A 25,989-nucleotide genomic window follows, 5' to 3' on the forward strand; every position below is an offset into this window, starting at 1 on the left:
AAAAGGTAATTCTTCATAATATACAGGCTGGTCCCGTGCAATATACCCGAGCAAAACAGCCACTGAGAGGAACGTCGGCATCACTTAACGGACCCCCCCCCCAATCACAGAGATCTGACAAATGTATGTATTTCTTTGTGGGCTTAAGCAGAAATGTTCCGATTCTAGGGCCATCCTTTACATAATAAAAAAGGCAGGATAGTAGCCGGCTACTCGCAGTCATTTCAGGGGCTTACGGCACAGGCATGTTTTGATCCTGCCACACAACCATCTGGACTGATTCACTTTTGTTCTTGACGTTTAATCCTTTGCGTGTGAGCATTTATATTTAAAACAGACGCGGAGAGTTTTAAAAAGCATATAAAATCAGCGCTCCAACTATTTACATAAAGAACTGAGGTCTGCTAGACGCATCTATAGGCATCAAACTGTAGTATGATCACAACATGCAGCTGCACTCAATCATTCCCTTTGGGTTTTCAGGGAAGGAAAGTTCAAACTGTCCAGAGAAAAGGCTTCTTTACAATAAGTGCAGTGAAGGTATGGAATTCACTACAGCGAGAGGGGGGCACTGTCACATATATAATGCAAGAGGACAGGTTACTGCAGAGAGTTATAAAGAATAATACAGATACAGAGTAGGTCTAAGGAGAAATCTGACGCAAAAGGATCAACATTTTTCCTTTATTTTTTTGATCATTAGCAGCTAAAGGGTTAAAGTTTTCTTCATCCTTCCATTCCCAGCACATTTAGAACAAAGTGAAGCCCATGTGGATACCACAATAATCATCAATCACATAAGACCATGTCTCCAACGAATATAAATCAGCATGCAGCTCTTAACACCAGAGCAAGCACAGAAGAGTAGAGCGTAACCACAAGTTTAGTAAACCGCAGCAAATTCAAAGTAGGGACTGTAAGGGAAATTTGGGTGAATCGGCTAATATCGTAAATGGATATAAGAGACAAGCAGAGATAAGTATAGTTATCTTTGTTTGCATCTGTCATGCACGTTGTCCCTGTTGAATGTATGAGGCATTAAAACACACATATCCGATAGCAGGTGTACAATTAATCACAGCGGTCTGACCAGCCAAGCCAGAGGCATAGCAGGACTTAGCGGCAATTATCTCTCCCCAGTGTCAGCTTGCAGCCACTCCTATACAGCTGAAATGTCATCCCACCAACTACTCATCAGATCACTACTCAAGATTTAAAGAGAAACAGCTTTTCATGAAAAACAATGTATGACGATTATTTAGTAAACCAGACCCACTAAGAACAAGCCCGGCCGTTTCCACAAAGATCATTTAAATCAGAACTGCTGCTTACAGACCGGCCGGACACAATGTTTGCGCTAGTGGACATGAATGCAGCACTAATGGTGTGATGGCATTATTCCATCGCTTATAATCCTTACATTACAATATTCTATTGTAGTGGGCTATACTAAGGCTACCTTGGTTAGTTATAATCAGACTTACATTTCTATATGATATCCGTGCCTGTAAATGACTGATCTGCTCCACATCCTCTAGTTTGCTCTAAAAGAAACAGAAGGAAGAGTGTTCTTACCTGAGGCCATGTCTGTGTCAGATACACTGGGGCAGGCAATCTCTTCCATGTTCACAGATAAATCCAGTCCAGAATCTTCCTCCTTAAGTGAACAAGTAGGGTCACTAGGGTCCTGTACATCATTACATTTATCCTGCAGCGTATCAGACTGCAAAACAGACTGGGGAGACTCGCTAACTAATAATCCAGGATCAGTAACCAATCCATCCTCCACACCAGGTGTACTACTAGGACCTTTGAGTAAGCTCACTGTAGAAACCTCTTCATTATGTGAAAGCTGCTCCACTGAATCCACTTTTTGCTTGATGGCGTCCGGCTCCTCTTCATCCGACTCTGCTGTCTTCTCTGAATTAATAGAGTCAGAGGAGACTTCACTGTCACTGCATGTTGATGCGGTATCAGAACTGGAGTCTCCGTTCTGTAAAGATTCCTCTGCTATTGGATGAAGTGATGCTCGGGAGAGCTTCAAGATTTCAGGATCCTCCTCGTCTGTGTCATCCTCCACTACAGAATCCTTGACAACCTCTTCTGGCTCCTCCTTTTCGCAAGTAAGAAGACATGGTGGCTCTAGAGCTGAGAGGTCATTTGGTGGAATTGCCTGCGCCATTTCCGCTTCGTTCTCAACCATGCTTTCCGCTGAACATTCCTCTAATGCCCTCTTGGACTCATTTGTTTGGAGATTATTACCGTTTAGTGGCTTCAGCTCACCTTCTTCAGAAGAACCGGTACAACCTTCTTTAGTCTGCGGCTTCTGTTCCACCTTATCAGACCCAGTTACTTCACTTTGACTAAAAAGAGGCAAACTGAAAAGGTCATCTTGAGCTCTTTGGGTATCCGGTTCACTGTAGATCATATAAAGCACCCCATTCTTTTGATCTTGTTCACAGTCAATAAGTTGCTCCTGGTCAATGTTTGCCTGACAGGTTGTAGTCACAGCAGCCTCCTGCATTTCAGTGCTTGCATGTTTGTATACTGAATGCTCGGTAACGACTTCCTGGTTTTGCAGACAGTCATTATTATTAAACAGCGAGGGAGTGTCCATGTCTCTACTTAACACTCCTTCAGCACACACACTCAATTCACTATGCAGTGGGGCAGCCTGCCCAGCAGGTGGAAGCTTGACATTTTCAACACAAGTTAACATTTGCTCCTTCTCTGTAAGAACAGGTGATGTAGTCATTTCCAGCTCTGTTATAATCCCCTGCAGTAAATCTGCTACAAAAGACTCGATACTAGGATTAGTAAGAGATTGGTTTGGTTCATCAGCAGCTGAGTTTATGTTTTCGTCCTTGCATTCTGTCAGTAGGCAAGTATCGGGACTCTGGAACGTTAGGGAAGAACTTTCTTCAAGAAGTTTGTTGTGACAGAGATCTGCTTCCTGGCTTTGTGCTTTTTCTGATAAACTTCTACCTGAAAGTTCTGCGCTTTTAATGCTTTCTCCAAATTCTGAAAGAGGAGTCTCAGCTTTAATATCCAGGTTGTGAGAATCCATAGGTTTAAGAACTTTATCTATTTCCGTTTCTAAAATATTCTGTTGTTGATCACTCTCAGGCAGGTCCAAAGTATCTAACTGATTTTGAAAAATATTTGTTTTCTCATCGGTTTGCCCTGTTATTGAAGCCATGCATGTATTTGAGGCCTCCACGACTGAAGGTTCCAAAACTGGGGTTGGCGTGGAAGTACTTTCTTGAGGAAAATGCAATCCATTTTTAACCATGATTACATCAGGAAGTTCAGGTTCATTGATGAGAATAATACTTTTATTTAAAATATCCAAACAGTTGTCTAGTGGCTTTTCATTGTTACCTTCTATCCCGTTAGGTGTATCAAGGCCGACTAGTCCATTCTCTGTCGTGGGATCTCTTTGCTCCGGGTCCAATGTGTGACATTGTTGCAGTGCATGAACACTCATCTCCTGGTCAGAGCTCACATCAGTGATATCTACAGAATTATTTAGTGAACAAGTAGGTAGGTTCAGAAGTGGTTCAGTCTCGCTGGTTTCCTGGTCGCTACTCTCTGTATAACTCTGTGCCTCTTCAGCGCTGGTACAGTAGCCAGACACAGCCTGTCCCATATTTGCACTTGAGTTGTTTGTAAGATCGCTGGCTTGGTTTCTAGCTTCCTTAGCCGATGCATTTACAGACGCTGTCTCTTCAGTGGTTATCATTTCCTGACTAGTGCTATCTCTCTCACACAGGCCTTCTTGGTCCAAAACAATTCCAGGTGATGTCATTCCAGTTTCCTCATTTCGATTCTGACCCGACAGAAGGCTTTCAACAGTGTGTAGATCGCTGGACAAGCTCTGTATATAGTCGCTGGTTGCCGATACATTTTCTGACTCCACAATAGGCGCAGACCCCACCTCTTCCTCTTTAGCTTCTATATCTTTATTTTTACTTTCAAAGGAAAACACTGCAACTTCCTCACCCACAGTTTCCATAGTATTGTCCAATTCAACAAAGCTCTCTTCTTTTTTACTTTTTTCCGCATCTGCCAAGGGCAGGTCTGGGCTGTCCGTATTTTTAGCATCACTGAGTACGGTTTTTCCTGGACTGAGTGTCTTATCAACAGGACAGTTCTGTAGGCCATCATGGAAGTGGCATAAATCAGTGGTTTGTTCCAAAGCCGTCTCCTGTTCTGCTCTTACACGGTTGCCCTAAAACCCACAGAAAAGAAGGTTATTAATTCAATGCACTTTAACAAGAGGACAAAAGTGAATCACTGCCAGTACAGTAGAACTGTTGCCCAGATAACAGCACTAGTTCCCATCTATTTCTCAGATACAACAGCCCCAAAATTATAAGAGTTATTTTACAACAAGTGGAAAGGCTTAGATTAGGAAAGCCTGCAATACTGGGCTACCAAGTCTGCATGTTCACAATAAAACTGCAGCAAAATAAAACTGAGAAATTGCAGCCATTCCCTTACATACAGCCAATTTAAAATAAAATGTCATTTAAAAAAAAAAAGTTATATACAACCTAGAAGGGCTAGGAATTGCCAAATCGGCAGATGGGAAACATCTTTAAATTAATTAATTATTATATTAGTAAGAAATTATTCCAGATAATTAAAACATTCAAACTGCATACAAATTCCCACAACAAAATGTTTTAGAAAATATTCCAATATCATTTTTTAAGAATTCTGGACACTGAAGATGCTGTTCTCTTTGAAAGTTCACAAGTAAACAAAAGTGCCACTTGTTCGGGAACAAACAGCTCTTTTCAGTCGTTTCAGTGTGGGAAGCAGACCCAACTTTAGGATGTAGTTAATTTAACTTTATTAAACAAGTATTTCTCAGCTATGAGTTAATAGGCTTTGAATGTGTGACACTCCACTCTATTTAACCTGACACGGAGTGAGTAAAGGCTCGGATCACTTTTACAAGGAAAAGGAAATAATACATACTGCCACCCACTGCAAACACGAATATACAAGCTATTACACTGCTTAAAACTCACTTTGTGGGATTGTTTTTGCATTTAGAATTTTATGAAAAGTAAAATAAGTTTCCTTCTATTCAAACGCTTCTGGTTCTTTATTTTGATTTCTAGTATCTTGGTACTAATAATAATATAAAGTTGGGAATGCTGCTGGCAAGTGGGATCTGAAAAAAGAAGCCCAGCATCTATCAATGTGTCCTGGTATTAGAAAACAATCATGGTGCTAGCGCATGTTAATTAGGCCAAAAATGTAATTTTGATATGAAAAAAAAACACACATTTGCTAAGAATACCACCCGTTCTGTCTACGGGCTGTAGTCTAAAGTTTCTAATGAGGTTAATGATGCAAAGGCAATTGAGGAATAAAGATTTAAAAAACACAAAATGTAAAATGATATAGCTATTCCATATTGCCAGTCCATTAAGCTGAAAGTCCCACAAAGATATCGGTGAATGAGCTCATAGCGACTCATGACCTTATTCTCTTACCGGACAGTTAGAATGGCTATGAATGTAGCTGTTCAGTTCTTCGATGCGGTTTTCCATGTTGGTTTCGTCCTGGGATTTTTTGCTCAGAGCGTAAACATTTAATCCACAGTGGTGCTTCACACAAGAGTCTCCGACACGCTCAACATGAGAGGCTTCACACTCGAAGTCCTGCTGTCCAGCTTCCTCCCTAAAGAGACGAGGCATTGCAGAAAAGTTAGTTTACAGAATTCAGACTTTGCTAGGAGAAAAAAAAAGTAATCTTTTGTGCCGAGTTCGGGTAATTTATAAGCACCGTCAGGTATACCGACGGACTTAGGAGGACACATGGAAAGTGTTTAAAAAATAACTTTCTAAGATGTGCTTTTTGAAATAGTTTTGACATTATATACCATTTTTAGCCATTTGCATGTGTTCTAGCTCTATTATTTTAGCTCAATGTACTAGACAAATACCCCGACTCCTTATCACCCTGCCTGTGGTTAAATGATGGAATGGCCTCTTGCCAATTAATGAAAGTCTATGAAGGGAGAGACTAAACAGCCTAGAGCCATAAAGAATCAGCTCAGTGTGGAGATTGTGCAGAGAAAGTCACCCAAAATATCACAAGACTGACACCAGAGGCAGCCTCCAGATCGGTCGATAAACAACATTTATTGGAACAAAAGGAGATAATGCCAGGCTTTTGCAATTTCTGATCTACATTACTACATATAGGGCTGGATTTCATGCTTAAGGGACTTCCTTTTTAAGCCATAACAGCATTTTGCCAAAGCCACGCTATTTAAAATAAGAATACGTGATCAATAAACACACCTTGCTCTGCTTTTATACAAAACACAACCAGCTTATTTACAGGCCATGCAAAATGAAAGCATACTAACAAATGCACCATACGCATTGCTGCAAAATTATTATAATTCATGTAAATTATTTTGCAAGGATTTTTAAGCTCAATAGTGTTTGTTACATTTTTTTTTTGTTTTTTTTTTTTTTACTTATCAAAAAAAAAAAAAAAAAAAAAGGCACTCAACCTCCACCACTCAATAGATTATAGTGTTGATGAAGGGGGAAATCGAGGAATCCCATTTCCATTAAACTTTGCATTATGTTGCTAGGGTACAGACGTTGAAACTGTGTCTATAGGGGTTATATATAAAAAGAAAGCCTTGCATAAAGGTGTGCAATCACTAAGGAACCCGGCTGCGCATGCAGAAGCTTGAACCATAACTGCTATTCACCCCATTGAACTGGATATTTGTGGATAATAGCATAAAAGAATATCCCTTCTTCAGCTGTAGATGGGGTTCTCTCTGGAATCTATTTGAAAAGACATTATGGGAAATGTAGTCCTATAACAATGTAGTAACTGCACATTTATGTCTGTCCTGTTTGTATGGTATGTGTATTTCTCAGTTGATTAAAAGACTACTGTGTTGGCTTTTTTAACAAATGTACCTCCCAGCACGGCGTGTGTTAAATAAGTTTAATTTTCATGTTCCAGGAAAAAATGTTCATGTTCCTGCTTAATGGATCATACCAACTGGTTGCCATGGGGATAAGACTCCTTTCAACAGCTTCTCACAGAGTCTCTTTTTATCCTGCAAGGTGGCTTCGGCACCCAAAGATCAAACTGGAAATGATGCTGACAAACCAGAGACACTACCACAAAATCCCGGAAATGAAAGTCATACTTGTGAATTTTATTATGGGACAGTAAAGGTTAACTGAAATCATAAAAATGTGATATATGGATTACACACTGTGTTTTACGTGGCCTATGAAAACTGATGTGGCAATTACCCAACACCCAGATCACCATTAATTAAGTTACATAATCATCATTAAAGTGCTCAGAACAAACACTATATTTGCCGTCTCCCTAATGAGAATAATGAAAAGCACACGTGGATGAATGGCAGCTATTTGGGATAACACTTCCTCGTCACTGTCTGCTGTGAGGTCACGTTGCTATTTCTGTAAAGTTTAATCATACTGTTACAAGCTGAAAACGCACGGCACTTAAATCAGTATTTGGAAAAAGCAACACGAGTCCCTCCCTTAGCAACTATTCACCCTTCCCTCCCGTCGCCTAAACCAAACCGCCGAGCCATGGAAACGCCGACAACAACAACTGCAGGGCTTGGGATAAACTATTAGGCACGTGACATCATCTACATCACCAAAGATCAATGGTCCTTTCATGATCAGAAGAGAAAACATTTTAATCAGCGATCAAGAAATATTTAAAGATATTTTAAATCATTTAGGGGGTTTTCCCAAATTCAAAGATATTTTTCCCTAAAAAGTGTTTGGGTTTTTTTTCTTTTTTTTTAAACAAAGAGACTGTAATAATTATTATTTCCCAATTTTCAATTCTAAAGGTTTGCCAGGGTAGGTGAGGCAGATCACCATGTGCGCTTCCCTGTGTCCCATAGACCCACACTCCTGTCAAAACATATCAATGTCCAGCTCCCACCCTCAGATAAGCATGGCTTCCATGAGAAACCCTGCTCTGTTTACTTAACTTCCAGATGCCCCCTGAGACAGTGGGAACGAGGGCCAGTTATAAGTACCAGCTCAATGCATCACCACACGCTTACCCCCTTGGTGGCCCGTTGGAAGCCAGATGCATATGCTAAGGTGCCAGGTTCAACAAAAGGGGGTGTTTAGGACTTTATACACCAATTTATTTAAAGAATTAAAAATCAGGCCGGAGGCAGTGATGTTTGGTGTACAGTTACCCAGTAAAATGTTTCAGGTATGCAGCTGAAATATATACAGGTGACAACACAAAAAAGTTAGGTTGCTGAGAAGAACCACGTTCCTGATCCCGTGGAAGCATGCGTGGGTTAAGAAAGCTCATTTTTTATGATGGTTGCACACATGGACAGGGATGATAGAGAGGATTCTGGGAAAGATAGAGAGGACTTCACAGTCAAGCAATCATTTTTAGATGTCCGAGTAAAATTATCCTTATATAATTCTATTATTACACATACTCTTGATGATGTTTATACATAGAGATTAGAGAGTGACATAGTAACAGAATCCAATGACAGCTAAGAGCTGTTTGGACCATCTAGTCTGCCCATTTTTTCTTCAGACCTTAAGTCCTTGGTCTTATCTTCAGGAGCCATTTGTCTATCCAACACATTTAAATAGCCTCACAGTATTAGTCTTTACCACTTCTGCTGGGAGGCAATTCCACTTATCTACCTCTCTCCTAGTGAAGAAAGACTCACATTACATCTAAGCCAACAAATTGAGACTTGAAATGCCAACAAGAGTAGTGGCAATGCCAGAGCTAGCACTCAGCAGTAGGCTTGGAAGGTTCCAGTAGAAAAGTCTTAAAAGGCAACAACAATATAGATATGTCTTATTACATCATGTTGTTCACTACGCCATGGTGTGTATGACATCAGGCACATGCAAATTATGCCATAATAAACACAAGAGTGTCCGTTAAAAATAACATTCACTACACGTTAAATCGTTGGCATAATACGCTTCTCTTTACCTTTCTTTGCCCCGTGATACCCTTTTGTTGGCGGGTTGATTGCTTCCCAGTACTGCAGGTGTACCGTGTAACACAACACCTAATGGATTTACACACCGAGCTCAGATATCACACAGGCATTTAACCCAGACCCTACCTTGTGCGTATCACCAACCTTATGCCATATGCCTTGCCACAAAATAACAGCGTCCACTGAGCATCCTACGGTGTGATCCTTGGTTCTAACACCTATGCCAGGGGCGTCCAACCTGTGGCCCTCCAGCTGCTTCAGGACTACATCTCCCATAATGCTCTTTCGGCTAAGGGGCTGGCTGAGGAGTATGGGAGATGTAGTCCTGCAGCAGCTGGAGGGCCGCACGTTGGACGCCCCTGACCTATGCAATAGAATATGAATTATAAAGATAAATGTCTGCCTTTTTCTTTTTACGGTCCCAAAGTAAATAAAGATGAATTTATTTCCGTAACAAACCTCCGGTGAAGCTTCTGCACTTTGCGCATTAACTTCCCTTCCGACTACCAAATCTAAAGATAAAATCTTACGCCGAGCCGTGAAGCCAACGGTAGCGAATCAGCAGGAGCTGAACTTCAGATTTCCTGCGTGACCCGCAAGGGAGGGGACGGGGCTACTTGCTTGCAAAATAAAACCTTGCAGACGCTTAATGACCTCATATTTCTTTGCATCATTAAGCCTCTTAGTATTCTAAACAGACACAATAATTAATAGCTACAGTGCTGCTGGTACGGCATATATTGTTATTCACACACTAATGTGGTAACCAAAGCATTACTGGGGTAACAAGGCGACCCCGGCACTTTAAGGCCGGCAGCCATCTAATGGGGTAAGCCGACCGTTGGATATCAAAGTTATGTTTTTCTGCTTGTATAGCGTGCGGCTGGGCACATCCAGACGGGGGCCACCACCGGAGCCCTCCATCTGCTTTTCCAGAGGAGTATGGAGGGATGTTGGCATTTGCCCTGTGTGCCAGTGCGGGCCTGGTTGTAACTCTTGTTATTCTCAGAAGCAATGTATCCATCTGTTTAACCCTTTAATAGAAGGAGAAGGGCTTCAAGGTATAGAAAGGCAGCTCCAGGTGATAAAATACAAGATACGTTGAGAATGTGAAAATGTACTAAAATCTACTGCCATACAAGGAAATTACAGGGAAAATATTGGGTATATCTAGGGGATTAACTGCTTCATGATATACGATAATCCATGTGGCTTTATATATAGTATCCTGCTTCTGTGGCATAAAGAAGGGTACATAATCAAGGGCTATTAAGGAAACTGCAGAAATATTTAGTCTAATCTCATGGTATTTATTTTGTGGCAACCATTGAACTTTCGGTGATAAGACGCATGAAAAGGGGAAAATGCTCGAGAGTAAATATACGATGTATTTCATTTAGAATAATGATAGCCGGCAGACTGAGGAGCGAGGTGGAGACAGACTACCTGGCTCCAAATGGCAATACGCGTCCTGCTAAAATAGTCTGCAGCAGGTGGGGGGGACTTTATGTTCTGTTACATGTATAAAATTAAGCCCACTTAAATGGAAACCTGCGTTCATTTGTTCACAAAAAGCACAAAACTTTGATTTATTAAAACTAGCAGAATGTGGACAACATGTCAGCAAAATCCCAAGTACTTATCCCCCCCCTCTAATGCAATCCCTCAATGTTAATGGAGCCGTCATCTCCTCGTCCCCTCATGCCCGCTGCCTTAGTGTCACCCTTGACTCTGACCTCTCGTTCACTCCCCACATTCAGTCTGTCTCATCATCCGATGATCTCCTTCTGTCCTCTCCTCTGACTTCTGGATCTCATGCGGGCGTGCAAAACTTCTCAAGGTCTGCCCCTATTCTCTGGCGTGCCCTCCCTGGTCCATCTGTCTTTCCCTCTGCCTTTGGCCGTGGGTTAAATTTGATACATTCTTATATCACCCCGCATGAAACCAGGAAAATGGCATTCTATAAGGGCACCATCACCTGTGCCTAGAGTTACGGGAATACTAAGAAACATCAGCACCGGGGGGGGGGGGGTTTGAAGATCAATCCTGTGACACTGAAAATGGTCGAAGGGGTTATTTGTTTTTTAACTTTACAAATGACTTGTAGAACTTATTGTAGAAACAAATGAAATCATAACAAGAGCAGAAAAAAGAACATAAGCTTAAAATGAGAAATGAAAACCTTCCCAGTCACAACTGAATCTAATGCATAAGTCAGAGGCGCGCTGAACACAATGAAAGAGTTAATGCATGGGCTCCATTCCCCTAGATCCGCAGGCAATTTCTGCGGTTATACGATGCTGCAAAAACATACGATTGAATGTTTCTCTCCTATTAATAATACTACAGGTTAGCAATAAAAAACATACATTAAAAGGGCTGCTTTGGGTTCTTTACAGAGCCCCTGCTGATTAATGAGGGCTTTATCGCTGCATGTTTGGAAAGCTGCTTCATTGTGAACCTTAAAGGCCAATATTCTTTGGCCAACTAATGGCTGTATAGCACATTTATGACCCGCACTGAAATTAAAATATGTAATATACTTTTACAGGCCACACGAGACCGAAGCTGCCCTTGGTTATACAGAAATCCACGCTGATGAAGTCTGGCTGAAGTGCTCTGTATAAAGGTTAAGCCAGAAATGGTGACGGATCAAAGCAATAAGGCTAGCAAGTGTTATAAATGCCTTGAAAGAACAATTTCATTATTTTCTTGATAGCTCCTTTCACAGAGTTTTCATTTGGAAACGGTACACTGGTTTTCCTATGACAGCAGGGTTCAGGAATTCACAGATCCATACTGATGCGGGGGGTTTCTAGATGGACCCTTTAACCTGGAGTTTCCATTGGCTGAGTAGTGACGCTTCCTCAGCCAATAGGACTCGGAATGTCCCAATGGCTGAAAATGGAGGGATAACCAGAGTTCAAACACTGGACAGTGCAGCTATGCGTCTCTTAATTATTCTTTTCAGGTTTTATTTAACCTCATCTACAGTAATGGATCTGCAGAACGGCAGTAGATTAGGTATTTAAAGTACATATTTTATTATGGGCAGAGAGCAGCGTAAAAGCAGTTCCTTACACTGTCAACAGATGATGCAATTTGAGGAAGCCTCTCTCCAGAGCCAGGCTTAAGGGTGTAGCACCTTCGTTGTTAGGTACAGCTAAAGCTCGTCTTCCTCCTGGCTGCTCCAAAAGGAACTTTGACAGTCGACACAAGCCCAGTCTTGCTGCAAAGTGCATCAACGTCTCCTGCAGCTGGACATCTAAAAAAACGAGAAGCAGGGTGAGAAAATTACAACCAGCACTAAGGTGGAGGTCTTAAACTCACATTTATATGCACCGTATATGCAAGTAGGAAATGACAACTGCATGTAGGTCTATGGGAACAATAGAGGAGATATCCAAGACTCTTGGTGTTAAGGTCAGCCAAGTCAAAATCAAAACTGCCGCTTAAGTGAATAAACCCCATTTGTCCATCGCACACAGAAAAAAAACAACATACATTAAGTCTAGATTGGAAGAGTATACTGAACCACTTTGAGGGTCAAGTTTACTCTGAATAAGTTTAAAACTTTTGTAGCAATACCTACTGAAAAGTAGATGCATAGATCAGAACATACCTTGTGACTATGATTACTAACAAGGGATCCCATACGGCAAAAAAGTCCCAGGGGAGAAGCGGACGGCAGCGAGAGACGCGAGTCGGTTTGAGGGTTCGGACTCGGGTTTCGTCGAGGAGTCTGCTCACCTGTGTATTTTGAACGGCAGCCAGCACTGTTCTCGGTTTAGCAGCTGGCTGGTTACTATGAGTCATAAGGCCACATTCCACATTCATAGCATTGCTGTTACACCTCAGCTTTATGTTATTCTACCAGCGCCAGTACCTTAACTACAATATTAATAAAGAACAATAAACCAATCATTCAGCCCGACTCATATTACTCTAGATCACGGGTGGTTTTCAAACAGCTGCTTTGCAACTATGGAAAGTCCCAACAAACCTTGCATTATACTGCGGGGAGTATACAATCATTAAGTATTTACTATAACATTGTTATCCACAAAGACGGCTGGTAACATTCTCTCTGGATGTGACCGCTAATTAAGAAGCTAAAGCACGCTTGGCAACATTCTCCAACCCGATCCAAAGGGGATTGAACACAAACGACCCAGTCATCCTCTGGATTTTACCAAAAGTCCCACTCACTCCAGAGATCATGGGGGCTCTACATGGAATTGCACATTAAATGCATTGTAAAAGGATACAGAAAGCGGCCTAGAATATTTTGCCACCCACTGGTTAAATGTTGGCCCACTTGTTGGCATCAGTTAATTATTCTGAAGAGTTCAGCGCAGAACAGGGATTTAACCAGGTCTTTGAGCAACAAGTATACACAACAGTCATAATCATTATAGTGTGTTTCACACCTCCACCAGTTCCTTAATCTGGACACTGGTTTCACGTGTAATGGACCTTAATCCTCCATAAGTAATCAAAACATTCTCACGCTCATCCAACAAACATATCAATAGTCTATTTATGGGTATACATCCACACTCCAATACTCTATACGTATTTAGATTATGTATACAAAATCACATATAAATCCTACCTTTTATTCATTTATTTTCTAAATAAAATGAGTTCGGCCACTGCTCCGGTGCAACTTTTTTCAGATTTATTTTGGTTGGTGTGGCTTGGTTTTTATTGGACATTGTTACATAGGAGGAAATTATGAAGGTATAGGTTCTATATGGAAAATGGCGTAACTATTGACACTTCCAATATTACAACTAGGTAAGAACCATTAATGTGTCATCAATTAATAAGTTGAATTTATTTTGTGTCCCTCAGCGAGTGTATGTTACTAACAGTCTTCTCCATTTTTTTGACCCTATGGCAAAGCTAAAGGTGGAGAGTGGTCAACCTGCACAATGCCAGTTTTAAGAATATCAATACTTTTACAGTGCCATTCAATTATGTGCTTTACCAGTGCGAAAGCAGGCATACCTTAACCCCTTAATGACAATTGCCGGTCCTGGCACGGCACGGAAAAGCATGTGCTTTACGACAATTGACGTGCCAGGACCGGCACGTCTTTAAACGGATGCAGAAAGCGATCTACTATCGCTTTCTGCACCCAAAAAGCGTTGCTGAATGCCTCGACCTCGAGGCATTTAGCAACGCCGCGATCGGCACGAAGGGGCCATCTCTGGCCCCTCCACGGGGCGTCAACATCCGCCATACTTTGTATGGCGGCGGACGCCCGTTTTAAAAGCGTTTAGGAGGCGATCAACGATCGCCTCCTAAACTTAAATGGTGTCGCTGGAATGCCTCGATCAGGAGGCATCCAGCGACACCAAACACTAACCTTTTGATGGGCTGTGACCGCTCCGGAGAGCGGTCACAGCCGCAGCTACCTGCAATCTTCGCCATCAAGGAAGATGGCCGCCGTCCTGTAACAGGAACCATAATTTTTAAAAGTTCGCTAGATGGTCCAGACCATCTAGAGAACTTTGGCTCCACTTGCAGGTTGAATACAGGTACTGCATTCACCATGCAAGTCAATGGAGCCCAGCTTTCTAATCACAGTGTGATTAGTAAAAATAAATTAAAAAATAAAATAAAATTAATAATAATTAGAAAAAAATAGTAAAAAAACAGTAAAATGTAAAAATCATTTCCCACTGATGTCACTATCAGGGGAACCTCCAAGTTGAAAAAAAATGTTAAAATTTTTTTAAAAAAAAATAAAAAAAATATATATATATAAAAAATATATTTTTGTGAGCAAGTCCTAAAATTAGCATATTAGCTTAAAACAATTCTCGCATGGAAAGAGTTAAAATACTGGCATATTAAATGCCCGTGGGGTGTCTACTTTTAAAAAATGTATGATTTGATGGGGTAAATTGAATGGGCCAGGTTCAACAACGTCCCAATTAACACGGGGGGAAGGATGGCCACACATCTAATTTCCAATTAGAAAAATGCACACGTACCAAATGTGGCCTTTTAGTTCCCCCAAAAAATGACACACCCATGCATGTGGGGTATCACTGCACTCAGGAGATGTTGCTGAACACATTATGGGGTGTCGTGTGACAGCGGCATATACCAGGAGCTGTAAATTCATACATAAAGTAGGTGTGTGTGGGAAAAATACACACACAAAAATATTACTGCAAACTTTGAAAAAATGCTGGTGGTAAAATGTGTGCATGCAAAGAGTTAAAATACCAGCATTTAAAATACACTGTGGTGTCTAGTTTTGAAAAATATATGGTTTTGTTGGGCACACTGAAATGGCCCGGCTCAAAGATGTACCAAATAGGGCATGGGCAGTGGATCCCCAAATGCCAAAGTTCAACATTGAAAAAAGCGCATGCCCCAAATGTGGCCCTTTTGCCCCCAAACAGCCAGGCAAAATCATTCATGTGAGGTATCGCTGTACTCAGGAGATGTTGCTGAACACATATTGGGGTGTTTTGTGATAGTGACATATACGAGAACATTTTAATTCATACCTGAATTAAAATGTGTGTGGAAAACCAAATGCAAAAAAATGACTACCACAAAGTTTGACAAAGACTGGTGGTAGATATGGTGCATGGAAAGAGTTAAAATACTAGCATTTGAAATACCCTGGGGTGTCTAGTTTTCAAAAATATATGGGTTTATTGGGCACACTGAAATGGCCCGGCTCAAAGATGTACCAAATAGGGCATGGGCAGTGGATCCCCAAATGCCAAAGTTCAACATTGAAAAATGCGCATGCCCCAAATGTGGCCCTTTTGCCCCCAAACAGCCAGGCAAAATCATTCATGTGGGGTATCGCTGCGCTCAGGAGATGTTGCTGAACACATATTGGGGTGTTTTGTGATAGTGACATAAACGAGAACATTTTAATTCATACCTGAAGTAAAATGTGTATGACAAAACAAATGCAAAAAAATGACTACCATAAAGTTTGACAAAGACTGGTGGTAGATATGGTGCATGGAAAGAGTTAAAATACTAGCATTTGGAATACCCTGGGCTGTCTAGTTTTCAAAAATATATGACTTGATGGGGTAAATTGCATTGGCCGGGTTCAAAGATACCCAAAATGGCACATGGGGGGAAGAATTACCTGATTTGGAAAAAATGGCTTTGAAATAGCAAAACACTACCTGTACTTATTGCCCCATAATGGGTAGAAAAAAGCAAAAAAACATAAAAACATTGGGTATTTCTAAACTCAGGACAAATAGTAGAATCTATTTAGCAGGTTTTTTCATTACCTTTTATAGATGAGTAAAAGATTTTTCAACTAAAAGTTAGAAACAGTCATTTTTTTCAAAATTTTTCACCATATTTTATAATTTTTTTAATAGTAAATAATATGATACAATCAAAACAATGTCATCTAAAGAAAGCCCTTCTTGTCCTGAAAAAAACAATATCTAATGTGTGTGGGTTCAGTAAACGGGAAAGAAGAAAATTACAGCTAAACACAAGCAGCGCAGAAATGTTAAAAAGGCCATTGTCACAAAGGGTACAAAAAGTAAAATCAGCCTTTGTCTCGAAGGGGTTAAACCAGGGCTCAACAAACCCCAAGTTGCAATGGCAAAAAAAATTGCAAGGGAGCACTGTACTTTCTGTAACGAAGGCCCACCGAACCAACACAGGCAGAGGTACAAAAACAGTGTTTGTTAGTATGTATGCAAGTATGTCGCTTTGTGTGTTTGCAAGTACACTAAGCATCTTATTGTGCGTGTAAATATGTTAGTATATCAGTGTGTGTATAACTGTGTGTTAGTGTGTTTAAGTATGTTAGTATCTAGGAAAGAAAAAATGATTCCTACATTTTTTGGAAAATTTGTCAACTCGTCTTAAAAACGTATTTAACTTTCTATTTTCAAACAATTAAGAAAGGCAGTTAACAGTCTCGCATTGATGAAGATGCGGTCTTATCTTTTTTAACAAAATGAGAGGATAAAAATGACAAAAATCTGCACATAGAGAAAACAATCTAATGCTCTGTCTATTTGCATAAGCCACCGTGCAAAAGCAAACAGAGCACAGAATACAGAGTCTGTTGCGTTGTTTGTTTAAAGTGTCCTTGGCGGACTGTTATTGCTGCGATGTTCAGCAGTCTCACAGATGTGAAGTTCAAGGAGCTTGGAGATGGGAGCTGAGGCTGTTTAGACAGCTGAACTGGTGTAAACTGACAAATGTGTTCAGTGCATCTGGTGACAGATACCACCCACTGGATATGGGTTTAGTACGAGATACCGGAATCATTCTCCAGATAATGAATGATTTCCCTCAGCAGAGACTCCATGGTCTTTAAATATCTTCCTCCGAAGCACAGACATATATAGAACATAAAGCAATTCCATCTCCTTCCCTGTCCTTGTGAGTCTAGAAACAGCAATTAGCCTAAGCTGTCTGGAGAATGAACACATTTAATGCATTCTTTCACCCGCTCTATTGAATTGAACACTTTTGTAACAAAATGCAGCATTAAAAACATAATCCCTAGTTCTGTTGAATTCCCAAACCTACCCAGAAATAATTTAACCACGTAAAAGGTTGCCTTAGTCATGAATTTTCCTGTGAACTTTTGCCGTGTGACACAAAAGCAGGTATCGGTAGGTTGCTGCCATAAAAAAAAAGCTTTGCGTTTTTATTTGATCAAACCTACTGTTTTGCCTAAGCGGAACAGCACCTATAAGCTCGTAAACTAATTTATACCAGACACTCAGAAGTGAGCGCAGATAAGAACCCTCAATTAAGAAACACATACAGAGAACGCGCTTCCTGGAAGGGAAGTGCCTCTACAGATCGTGCCGCAGACGTGTAAAAAGGGTCCCAGCTGCAAAATGTCGTAAATGGTATGGCCCAATCAGCAGACCACTGCACCAGAACTCCCTTCCATATCAAACTCCATTATGTAAAAATGTATTTCCTGATGAGCCATACTTTGCATTGTGTGTGTATCTTATATAATTATTAGCGGATCTCAAGATTTATACTTCTACAATCTATCACCTTCCAGAGGTTGCCAGAGCTGTGTTTGGTGTTAATGTGTGTTAAACCATTGCTTTCACCGTGCTTTTACTCTGTTTGATGACGATGACGACATGAGATAGATGTAATGCAGAAGGATCAATTCAACTGTACCTTTTATTCTTGGATTTCCTCCAAGGACATTCCAATCACTGGGCAAGTGCAGATGTCGAAAGGCGAGTGTGATCTTCTCATCTAGAACAGTCACATCCCCAGGTGATGGTCTCGATCTGTCCAAAAACCTGGCAAATATTAGCGCCTGTTGGTTGTCTGCATTGGCAGCTAAAAACTGAGCCGAATCGTATGCCTCGTCTTGCACAAAGTCAAAATTGTCCTCCGCCACCACCACAGAAAACCCTTTCCTGGAAGCACAAAGTGATACCTTGACTCGTTCACAGCAGTCGTGACCTGAGAAAGACAAAACATACTCTATAATGGAAACCAAATCATTTTGTTAAAACACAATTGAATCTCTATTGTAATTCTAAACAAATACATTACAGCAAAGTGATAATTGTTCAGCTTTTTGTACCTGTAGACATATACAGTACCGCTGCAAGGAGTTCATGGGGAGCAGGATGCTAAATGAAAATGGCATGTACCCTTTCATAGGGGGCACAGAGGGCGTCTGTTCAGAGTCCCTGCTACGACAAACTAGCTGCTGGGGAAATGCAGATATAAGCCTACATATTCTCAACGCAAGCAAACGGCGAGCACAAAACCACATACTCCGCAAACATGAACAGTGAGCTTTGGGGAACTACATAGTGGTTCTGGAATGACAACTCTCACGATTACTGTTTGGAGACAATCAACCCCAACTGTAACTTGCACTACCTACATTATGGAGCTTTCTTAAGACAATAAACAGAAGAACAGACGCGCTTTCCTGCATTACTTGCAAGTGCTGTACACTGCAGTGTATTTTTGCAGCAGTGGTAAAGCAAAGCAGTAAACCAAAACACAAGGAACTATAACACACAGAGGATAATGGGGAGAATAACCCATAATGAAGGGTTAATACACATACACAAAAACTACTACATTGTGCTCAATTAACACCAGGAACTAATGATGAGGCTGTCAGGATGAAATAAGAGCCTTCCAAGTGGGACTGTCTGGTTTCTTTGTATACAGAACAATACGACAAAGACTACCGTAAAGAGAAAGTTGCAGTTTTGTCTAACAAAAAGGCTGGTGACCGGTTACATTAATGTGTTAATGTCCCCTTATTAAATGATCAGATATCAATTCTTTAAAATGCCGAGCTGTATATTTAACATTACTTACACATTTTTAATGTTATGTCAATGTTTAAAATGAAATGCTGAGTGCTCCATAGCACAAAACCGTCATATAAACCTCAAGCCCCTGACAATCACTTCCAATCAAAAACATTAAACCTTCGCGGAGTTCGGCAAACTTTTCCATGTGTACACCATGCACATATATTTCCTATTATAAGTAATGCCGCTTAGTTCCAGTATTTACAGGGCAATGCCGATACATTGTGTGCCATTGCACACTGACACAGGTTTACTCACAATCAGGGCTAGGCAGAGTGCCTGTACCTGGACTCCAGTGTCCGTGGCAAGGCTTGTGGAAGTTTATGGGGCCCATAACGCTGCTTTTAGCGGAATTTCGGCATAAACCACACACTAGCCATCTGCTACTAAGAGACCGGGTATGGAGCTTCACAGCAATTAAGGTCCCTCACTATACAAAATCCTTCCATAAAATCAGAGCATAATAATTGCCACCATTCTCTGCCCACAGGACATTTTCACAGCTAGGAAGCAGGAGACGCTCGGCTCCTTCGACTTACCCTGCAGCTCATTGCAGTTTTCAGTTTCTGGCACTTCGTGATCAACAGGTCCACTACAGCAGTACCCCGAGCATACCGGCCGAATGCGATGTGACCACGCAAAGTACATCTGCTGCCCCGCTGGTCATTGACTCTACAAAGTCATTCAACTTATGTGCCCAGGAAGGGTGGGTGTTGAACAATATTAAACACTACGGCTCAAACAATGCCAGGAAAGAAAATGCTGCACAAAGGCACTGAGTCAGTGACTAAACGGACTGGTGATTTAAGGCATTAAAATGTCATTTTAAAACTCATTTATCGCTGGCCGTAATGGTTCATCTTGGACGGAGGGGCAGTGTGGTGCTGAAAGGGTGTTTGCTTCCTATTTAGCAATGTTTTGCTCTGCTAGCCTGACCTTCTTTACATGTGTGTTTTGCACAATGGAAAACAATGCTGCGGAACAAAGAGAGCCGAGAATGATTGCTGAACATAAAAAAAAGATTGTGTAGAGGACTCACGGACCGCATTAGCAGGATGTCAAACACAAGGATCAAGAGAAGAACTCCTTTAATCTTGCAGACATTAAGAGCTTACTGTGCTGAAAGTCTTAGGGACAGAGCGAGCCAGGCCCAAAGAAAGTCTAGGAACGAGCCGGGCAGGATTTACACTCCGCACCCTTTAGCACAACGTCCTGCATGGACTAGGGAGCGGGCCACAGAGACCCAAAAATCTCAAATACAAATTAAAATGCAACACTGGTAAAGTATGTTATTTATACACGGCTTATACTTCGTGCATGCAGTTACATCCCAATTCAATACTCTTGTTACATAAAAATCCATAGAAAAAACAGCATTAACGCTACTGTGGAGTCAACAGAAGAGACGGACTTGGGATTCATTATTTCTTAGCAGGAGATGCAACACATGGGCGGAATAAACATATAATAAAGCTGTATAAGAAGGCACTCAATGTGTTAGCTTTTACTTGACATTTAGACTAAGCCTCTCATGCAATATACATTATACACATTACAATGCTTATAGCTTTTTATTTTTTGTTTAAATACGTGCAACCAGCAGCCAGGTATACGTGGGTACCTATTAGCCCATTAAATCCACAAACCAGAATGATGTCATTTCGATATTATGTTCATGTTTTTACTTTGCGAAAGAGACAAACGTTAGTAAATAGAAAATATGAAAGAAATCTCAAGAGCCGTGTTGGAAAAAACACAGAGGCGCCCCGAGTGCTTTCACAGGTAGACAAGAGTATGCAACGTCATTATGTCTAAATAGAACTTAATCCCTAATCCAATTAGACCAGCGCTGATGGAAATCACTTCCATGTTAAAGGAACAGCTCATTCCCCAAACGGATATATTGGTATAAATACACACTTGCATACAATACAATTTTTGATTTAAAAAAAAAAAAAGAAGGGGCAGCCACCTAGCAACACAAGTATTACATGAGGGAAACGTGCAACGGTAGCATTGTCCCCGGAGTTGTCACATGTGTTATCACATGGCAGGAGCGCACCGTAAAATAAGTTTCTCTAGTCGGAGATTACTTGGCTGTTCAATCAGTGTTCAGGCTGATATCCAGATGATCGTAACTCTCTCTTTAACTCTCTAACAGTGGGTTGTCCAGCCGTGACCTTGTCCCCCTATTGCCGCACTCCTCTTCGTAGGGCTGACAGAGCCACACATGCTCCCAGGATTATACACTGAAATGACGGCCAGCACATCTATACACAGAGGGGCTTCTAGTTCATACACTCTCCAAATAACATTACAAGCATTTTTGAAACAGAGTTTGGAAAAGTCACAGGTCCTCGGATGCCACGCAAATGGCTTCATATGTTTAAGCCTGGGGCTGACAAACGGTTGTACATCTCTGGAAGCAGACATATTTGGGAGCCGGATACAGTCAAAAAAGGTTTCAAATATGTAATAGTGACAATTTTAGGAGCTCCGGGTTCTCACACTTAACCTATACTTGACTCATATGAGGCGGCTTTAGTTAATCAGGGACAAGAGTCAGTGCCTCTTGATTTAAAGAGACACTCCAGCCATCATATGCACTTTAATTCACATAAGGGTCCAATGTTTCCCCCAATTGTAAAAGCATGGGACGATTCAGCCGGATCCTCCATAGACAGTTTTCCCTTTCCAGACCCCAGCTTTTTGCCCAGCATAAAATGTGTTCAGCTGAACATATCTCCTGATGTATGATATACTAGTTGCCAGTCGGCTCCAGGACTAGCTTGGCAAAGGGTTGGGACCATCTTATGAGAACCCGGTGTACATCCACAGAAAAGGCTCTCATTGATTTTCCTGCAACTGATTGGCTGCTTCAGTGGCGCTACACATCGGACTACAGAGAGGGTGTTATACTGCAGCTTCTCTCTAAAGTAAGTTGGGTTTTTTGTTTGTTTTTTACAGGTTAAACAAATGTATATGAATGTGTCCACTTAATACAGGCATTCAAAGCCTACACATGTAGCTAACATCAACATGTATTCACAGGCATACATCCTGATCTTATAAACATACACATATACATCCAGGTACACTTTCCCAGTAACTCTTTGGCAGGGATTAAAATGGGACATTTGGCATCTGACTACAAACAAACCAATCCCGTTCCTGGGATCAAAAAATACCCTTATTATAACCCCACCCTATTAATATGTTTATTAAAAAGGTATAACCAAAAAAAAAGATTTTTAAAAACACCAGTGTCACCAGTCCTACCATGAAAGGTATACGTCACTGTAACATAAGCTGTGCAACACTAATATTAGGTCATACATACTGTTGATGGCTGCAGTCCTAACCAACAGAAATAAGCCCAGACCTCTGATGAAGCTCTGAGGAGCGAAACATGTCAGGGGGCTACTTGTCTGAGTTTTTAATAAGCCTCTGTCACTGGTCATAATTGAATTATTTCTGTTAGGAATGCAGCCATCAACAGTATGTATGACCTAATATTAGTGTTGCACAGCTTATGTTACAGTGACGTATACCTTTCATAGTAGGACTGGTGACACTGGTGTTTTTAAAAAATCTTTTTTTGGTTATACCTTTTAATAAACATATTAATAAAAGTTATGTTTTAGGGTGGGGTTATAATAAGGGTATTTTTTGATCCCGGGAACAGGATTGGTTTGTTTGTAGTTGTAACTTACCCTTGTCCCCGCTGGAGCATTATTTTGGAATTGTATTTGGCATCTGATTTACAATAATAAACACTTTCAGGCATTTTATTCCACACTGAAGAACAAGCATGGGACGACTGTGCGGATATTGGACTTGGATCCTTTTATTTCCCTAAAATTCTAATCTCAAGCCTACTTTGAGTGCACATTAGATGTTTTACATGAGAATGGTCGCCATCATATCTTTTGGCATAACTAGATTATTTTCATTTTAAACCGCTCGTGACCGTATTGTTTTTAAAATGTTGCACCCTTTGTGACAATGCTTATTTTAACATTTCTGCGGTGTTTGTGTTTAGCTGTAATTTGTTTTTTTTAACATTTTTTTGGAACTGGATGGTTCCCTTTATCACGGTGAAAATCACTGGAGTGTATTATTTTTGTAATTTATTACATTTTTTTTTTTTTAATTTTCTATATTTACAGGGGTACCTGTGACCATCCTGCAGGGGAAGAGTCTGAACAGACCCCATTGGAACCTTTTTATACCGATTGTTTCCGGCCAGCACAAGGGCGCCGTGACTTTGTGAAAGGCTTGTGCTTTTTGTTAATCAGCATGCTTGGTTTAGGAATATTTTGGAACCTATTTGTATATATTTTGTAAGTAACCTCATAGAAACCATGATCAGTGGCTGCATGTGGCACAGCTGGCATTATCTCATCAACTTCCTGTCCTAAACCGATCTCCCTTTTCCTTATCCTGTCCTGACAAAGGCTGCTTGAACCAAACAACAACCTAACAATAGGCGATTTAACAGGCAGCAATAAGTATACAGATCATGAGGACAATAAGATGGCTACTCACATATTACACACAAAAGATGAGTTATAATACATAAATATTGCTTATTTTAATTGGTAAATATTGAATAGATACCATAACTGAGAACTCTGCAAATGATTCGACCCTTACAATCTTTAGTGATTAACCCCATAATGGAAAAATATCAAGTGGGCTCCCAGATTTGTCCACCTGTCTCGTAATTTATACACAAACTCATTTATTAGTGACTTCTAGACTTGCATGAAAAATTGATAGACCAGTCAAATCAAAGCATCAAATCCTAAACATTTTGTGACTGTTTTAAAAGTGTTAAAATTATTTAAAAGCACCATTCAAACCAATATATCATTCATTTATTAAAAGTAGTGAAACTTTTTCAAACTTTAAAAGCTTAATGCAAGGATAAAAAAAAACTAAATATGAGAGCATTTAAACGTACGAGGACAACCAGACACCCTTGCTGTTGATTTAGCAAGTATGGGCTGTGTGTGTAATGTGCTTCACAACAGCAGATGTCTGCAAATCCAGATAGAAATCACGGAGAAATACGCAGTCTGACATTTTGGTCGCAAGTTATGTCAGTTGCACCAAATCTCTCTCCAAATCTAATGCATAGACGATCTTCACCCAAGTTTTAGACGCACCTTTAACCTTCACTGAGTACACAGAGAACAACACAATATTGTATTAAAAAGAAAAAATGCAACATTAAAATTAACAGATCTAAATACTTTTATTGATTTATACAATGCCTTCATATTCTGTAACTACACAAAAGTCACGAGGGCCCTGGGGGTCCTATAGATGCCCCATCTTTGTGTGCTCCTGCTTGATAAAACAGATAGTGGCTAAAGAATATCATCTGAGGGACTATAAATCCTATCAGTCTCGGGCTACCAACAGGTGAAATACAGATGACTGCTTATCTTAGCTACACATAAAACACCTGCTACCCAACATAAAGGACTTTGCTGTTATACATGTTCATCATGTGATAGTACAAAGATAACTTTTAAATGGCAGTTTAGGAAGGGGGGGGCAAGAAAATGCTACCAGGTTTTAATAATAAATATTCTTCAGAGAGTTTTTAAGTAATCTTGATACTATTTCAGTGGTCTGGCATAGAACAATCGATTTTAATTTAGGCTTTCTTCTCAAATCTCAAACATTAATAGAATAATTAAGAATTTATATGCTTGGACAGGAATACAAATTGCAAATTAAAAATGTACACTCTATCCTGTGGGTAAAAATAGCCACATGCAGGTCTAGAACACATCAAATATACAAAATACTGTTATTACATTTATGCAGATAGTGGCGATATCTGGAGGGACATAAAAGGTCCTGTCACAGCCAAGGCATAGCGTCATACTTCTATGTTCCTCACCTGGGGTGACCGTCTCTAGGGTGGCAGCATTCACTTTCCGAGTACTGGTTAAATGATTGAGTGTCGACCCAGTGAACAGAAGGTAAAACACAGCATCGCCACCTTCCAGTTCCTTGTCTTCGGTTAGCTGCACGGTAAGGACGCTGTCACCCTACGATACAAAATGGCAGTTTTGAATTTCATGTCATCATTGTTTATGACCTTTAAGCGTGTTTGATGTCAATGCACCTCATAAAATATATTTAAGTAGTAAATGTCACTCCAGTTTCTCTATGACGGGTGAATTTTGGAAGGGTCTAAGAGACCTCTTCGATATAATCCAGATCTAGGACATATCAAACAGAGAAACATCCTATCCTGCAACTTCTATCTGTCATACGGCAGACACATTACCACACATTCATATAAGAAAATAATATTTAGTAAAAGCCCAAAGTGATGCAGGATGTGCGAGCAAAATGTAAACACAACTGGGAATACAGAAGTAAACCACTGTGATTGAATTACGAAGCAGTATATCAACATTGCACTGTAAAAAAGAGAAGTTTCAATTCTAAAGCAAATCAGCTGCATATTCGCCGATTCCACCTGTTTTTGAAAATGTTTTGCTTCTTTATGGGACCATGACAGTTTCCACGACCAGCAGCTGCATCAAACCACAATATTTGATAAATATCATCATGTGATTAAGG

General features: G+C 40.5%; 2 protein-coding genes across 5 annotated transcripts in view; both read right to left on the reverse strand.

Moving 5' to 3' along the window:
• Positions 1-3,276, reverse strand: part of AKAP13 (A-kinase anchoring protein 13) — a 58,058-nt gene extending 54,782 nt beyond the window's left edge. For all 4 annotated transcript variants that reach the window (XM_053465430.1, XM_053465432.1, XM_053465431.1 and 1 more), the window contains exon 1: positions 1,576-3,276. In XM_053465430.1, coding sequence (XP_053321405.1) covers positions 1,576-3,199 — 1,624 coding nt within the window. In that variant the 5' untranslated portion in view covers positions 3,200-3,276. The remainder of the gene's footprint in view (positions 1-1,575) is intronic.
• Positions 3,277-3,289: 13 nt separating this feature from the next.
• Positions 3,290-25,989, reverse strand: part of LOC128491453 (A-kinase anchor protein 13-like) — a gene marked incomplete at its 3' end in the record, with an annotated part of 63,251 nt that continues 40,551 nt past the window's right edge. The window contains exons 4-8 of the mRNA XM_053463774.1: positions 25,298-25,448; positions 18,209-18,502; positions 12,119-12,302; positions 5,511-5,697; positions 3,290-4,231 (exon numbers count right to left, since the gene is read on the reverse strand). Coding sequence (XP_053319749.1) covers positions 3,290-4,231; positions 5,511-5,697; positions 12,119-12,302; positions 18,209-18,502; positions 25,298-25,448 — 1,758 coding nt within the window. The remainder of the gene's footprint in view (positions 4,232-5,510; positions 5,698-12,118; positions 12,303-18,208; positions 18,503-25,297; positions 25,449-25,989) is intronic.

Source organism: Spea bombifrons, chromosome 4 (genome assembly GCF_027358695.1).
Source record: "Spea bombifrons isolate aSpeBom1 chromosome 4, aSpeBom1.2.pri, whole genome shotgun sequence".
Taxonomy (NCBI): Eukaryota; Metazoa; Chordata; class Amphibia; order Anura; family Pelobatidae; genus Spea; species Spea bombifrons.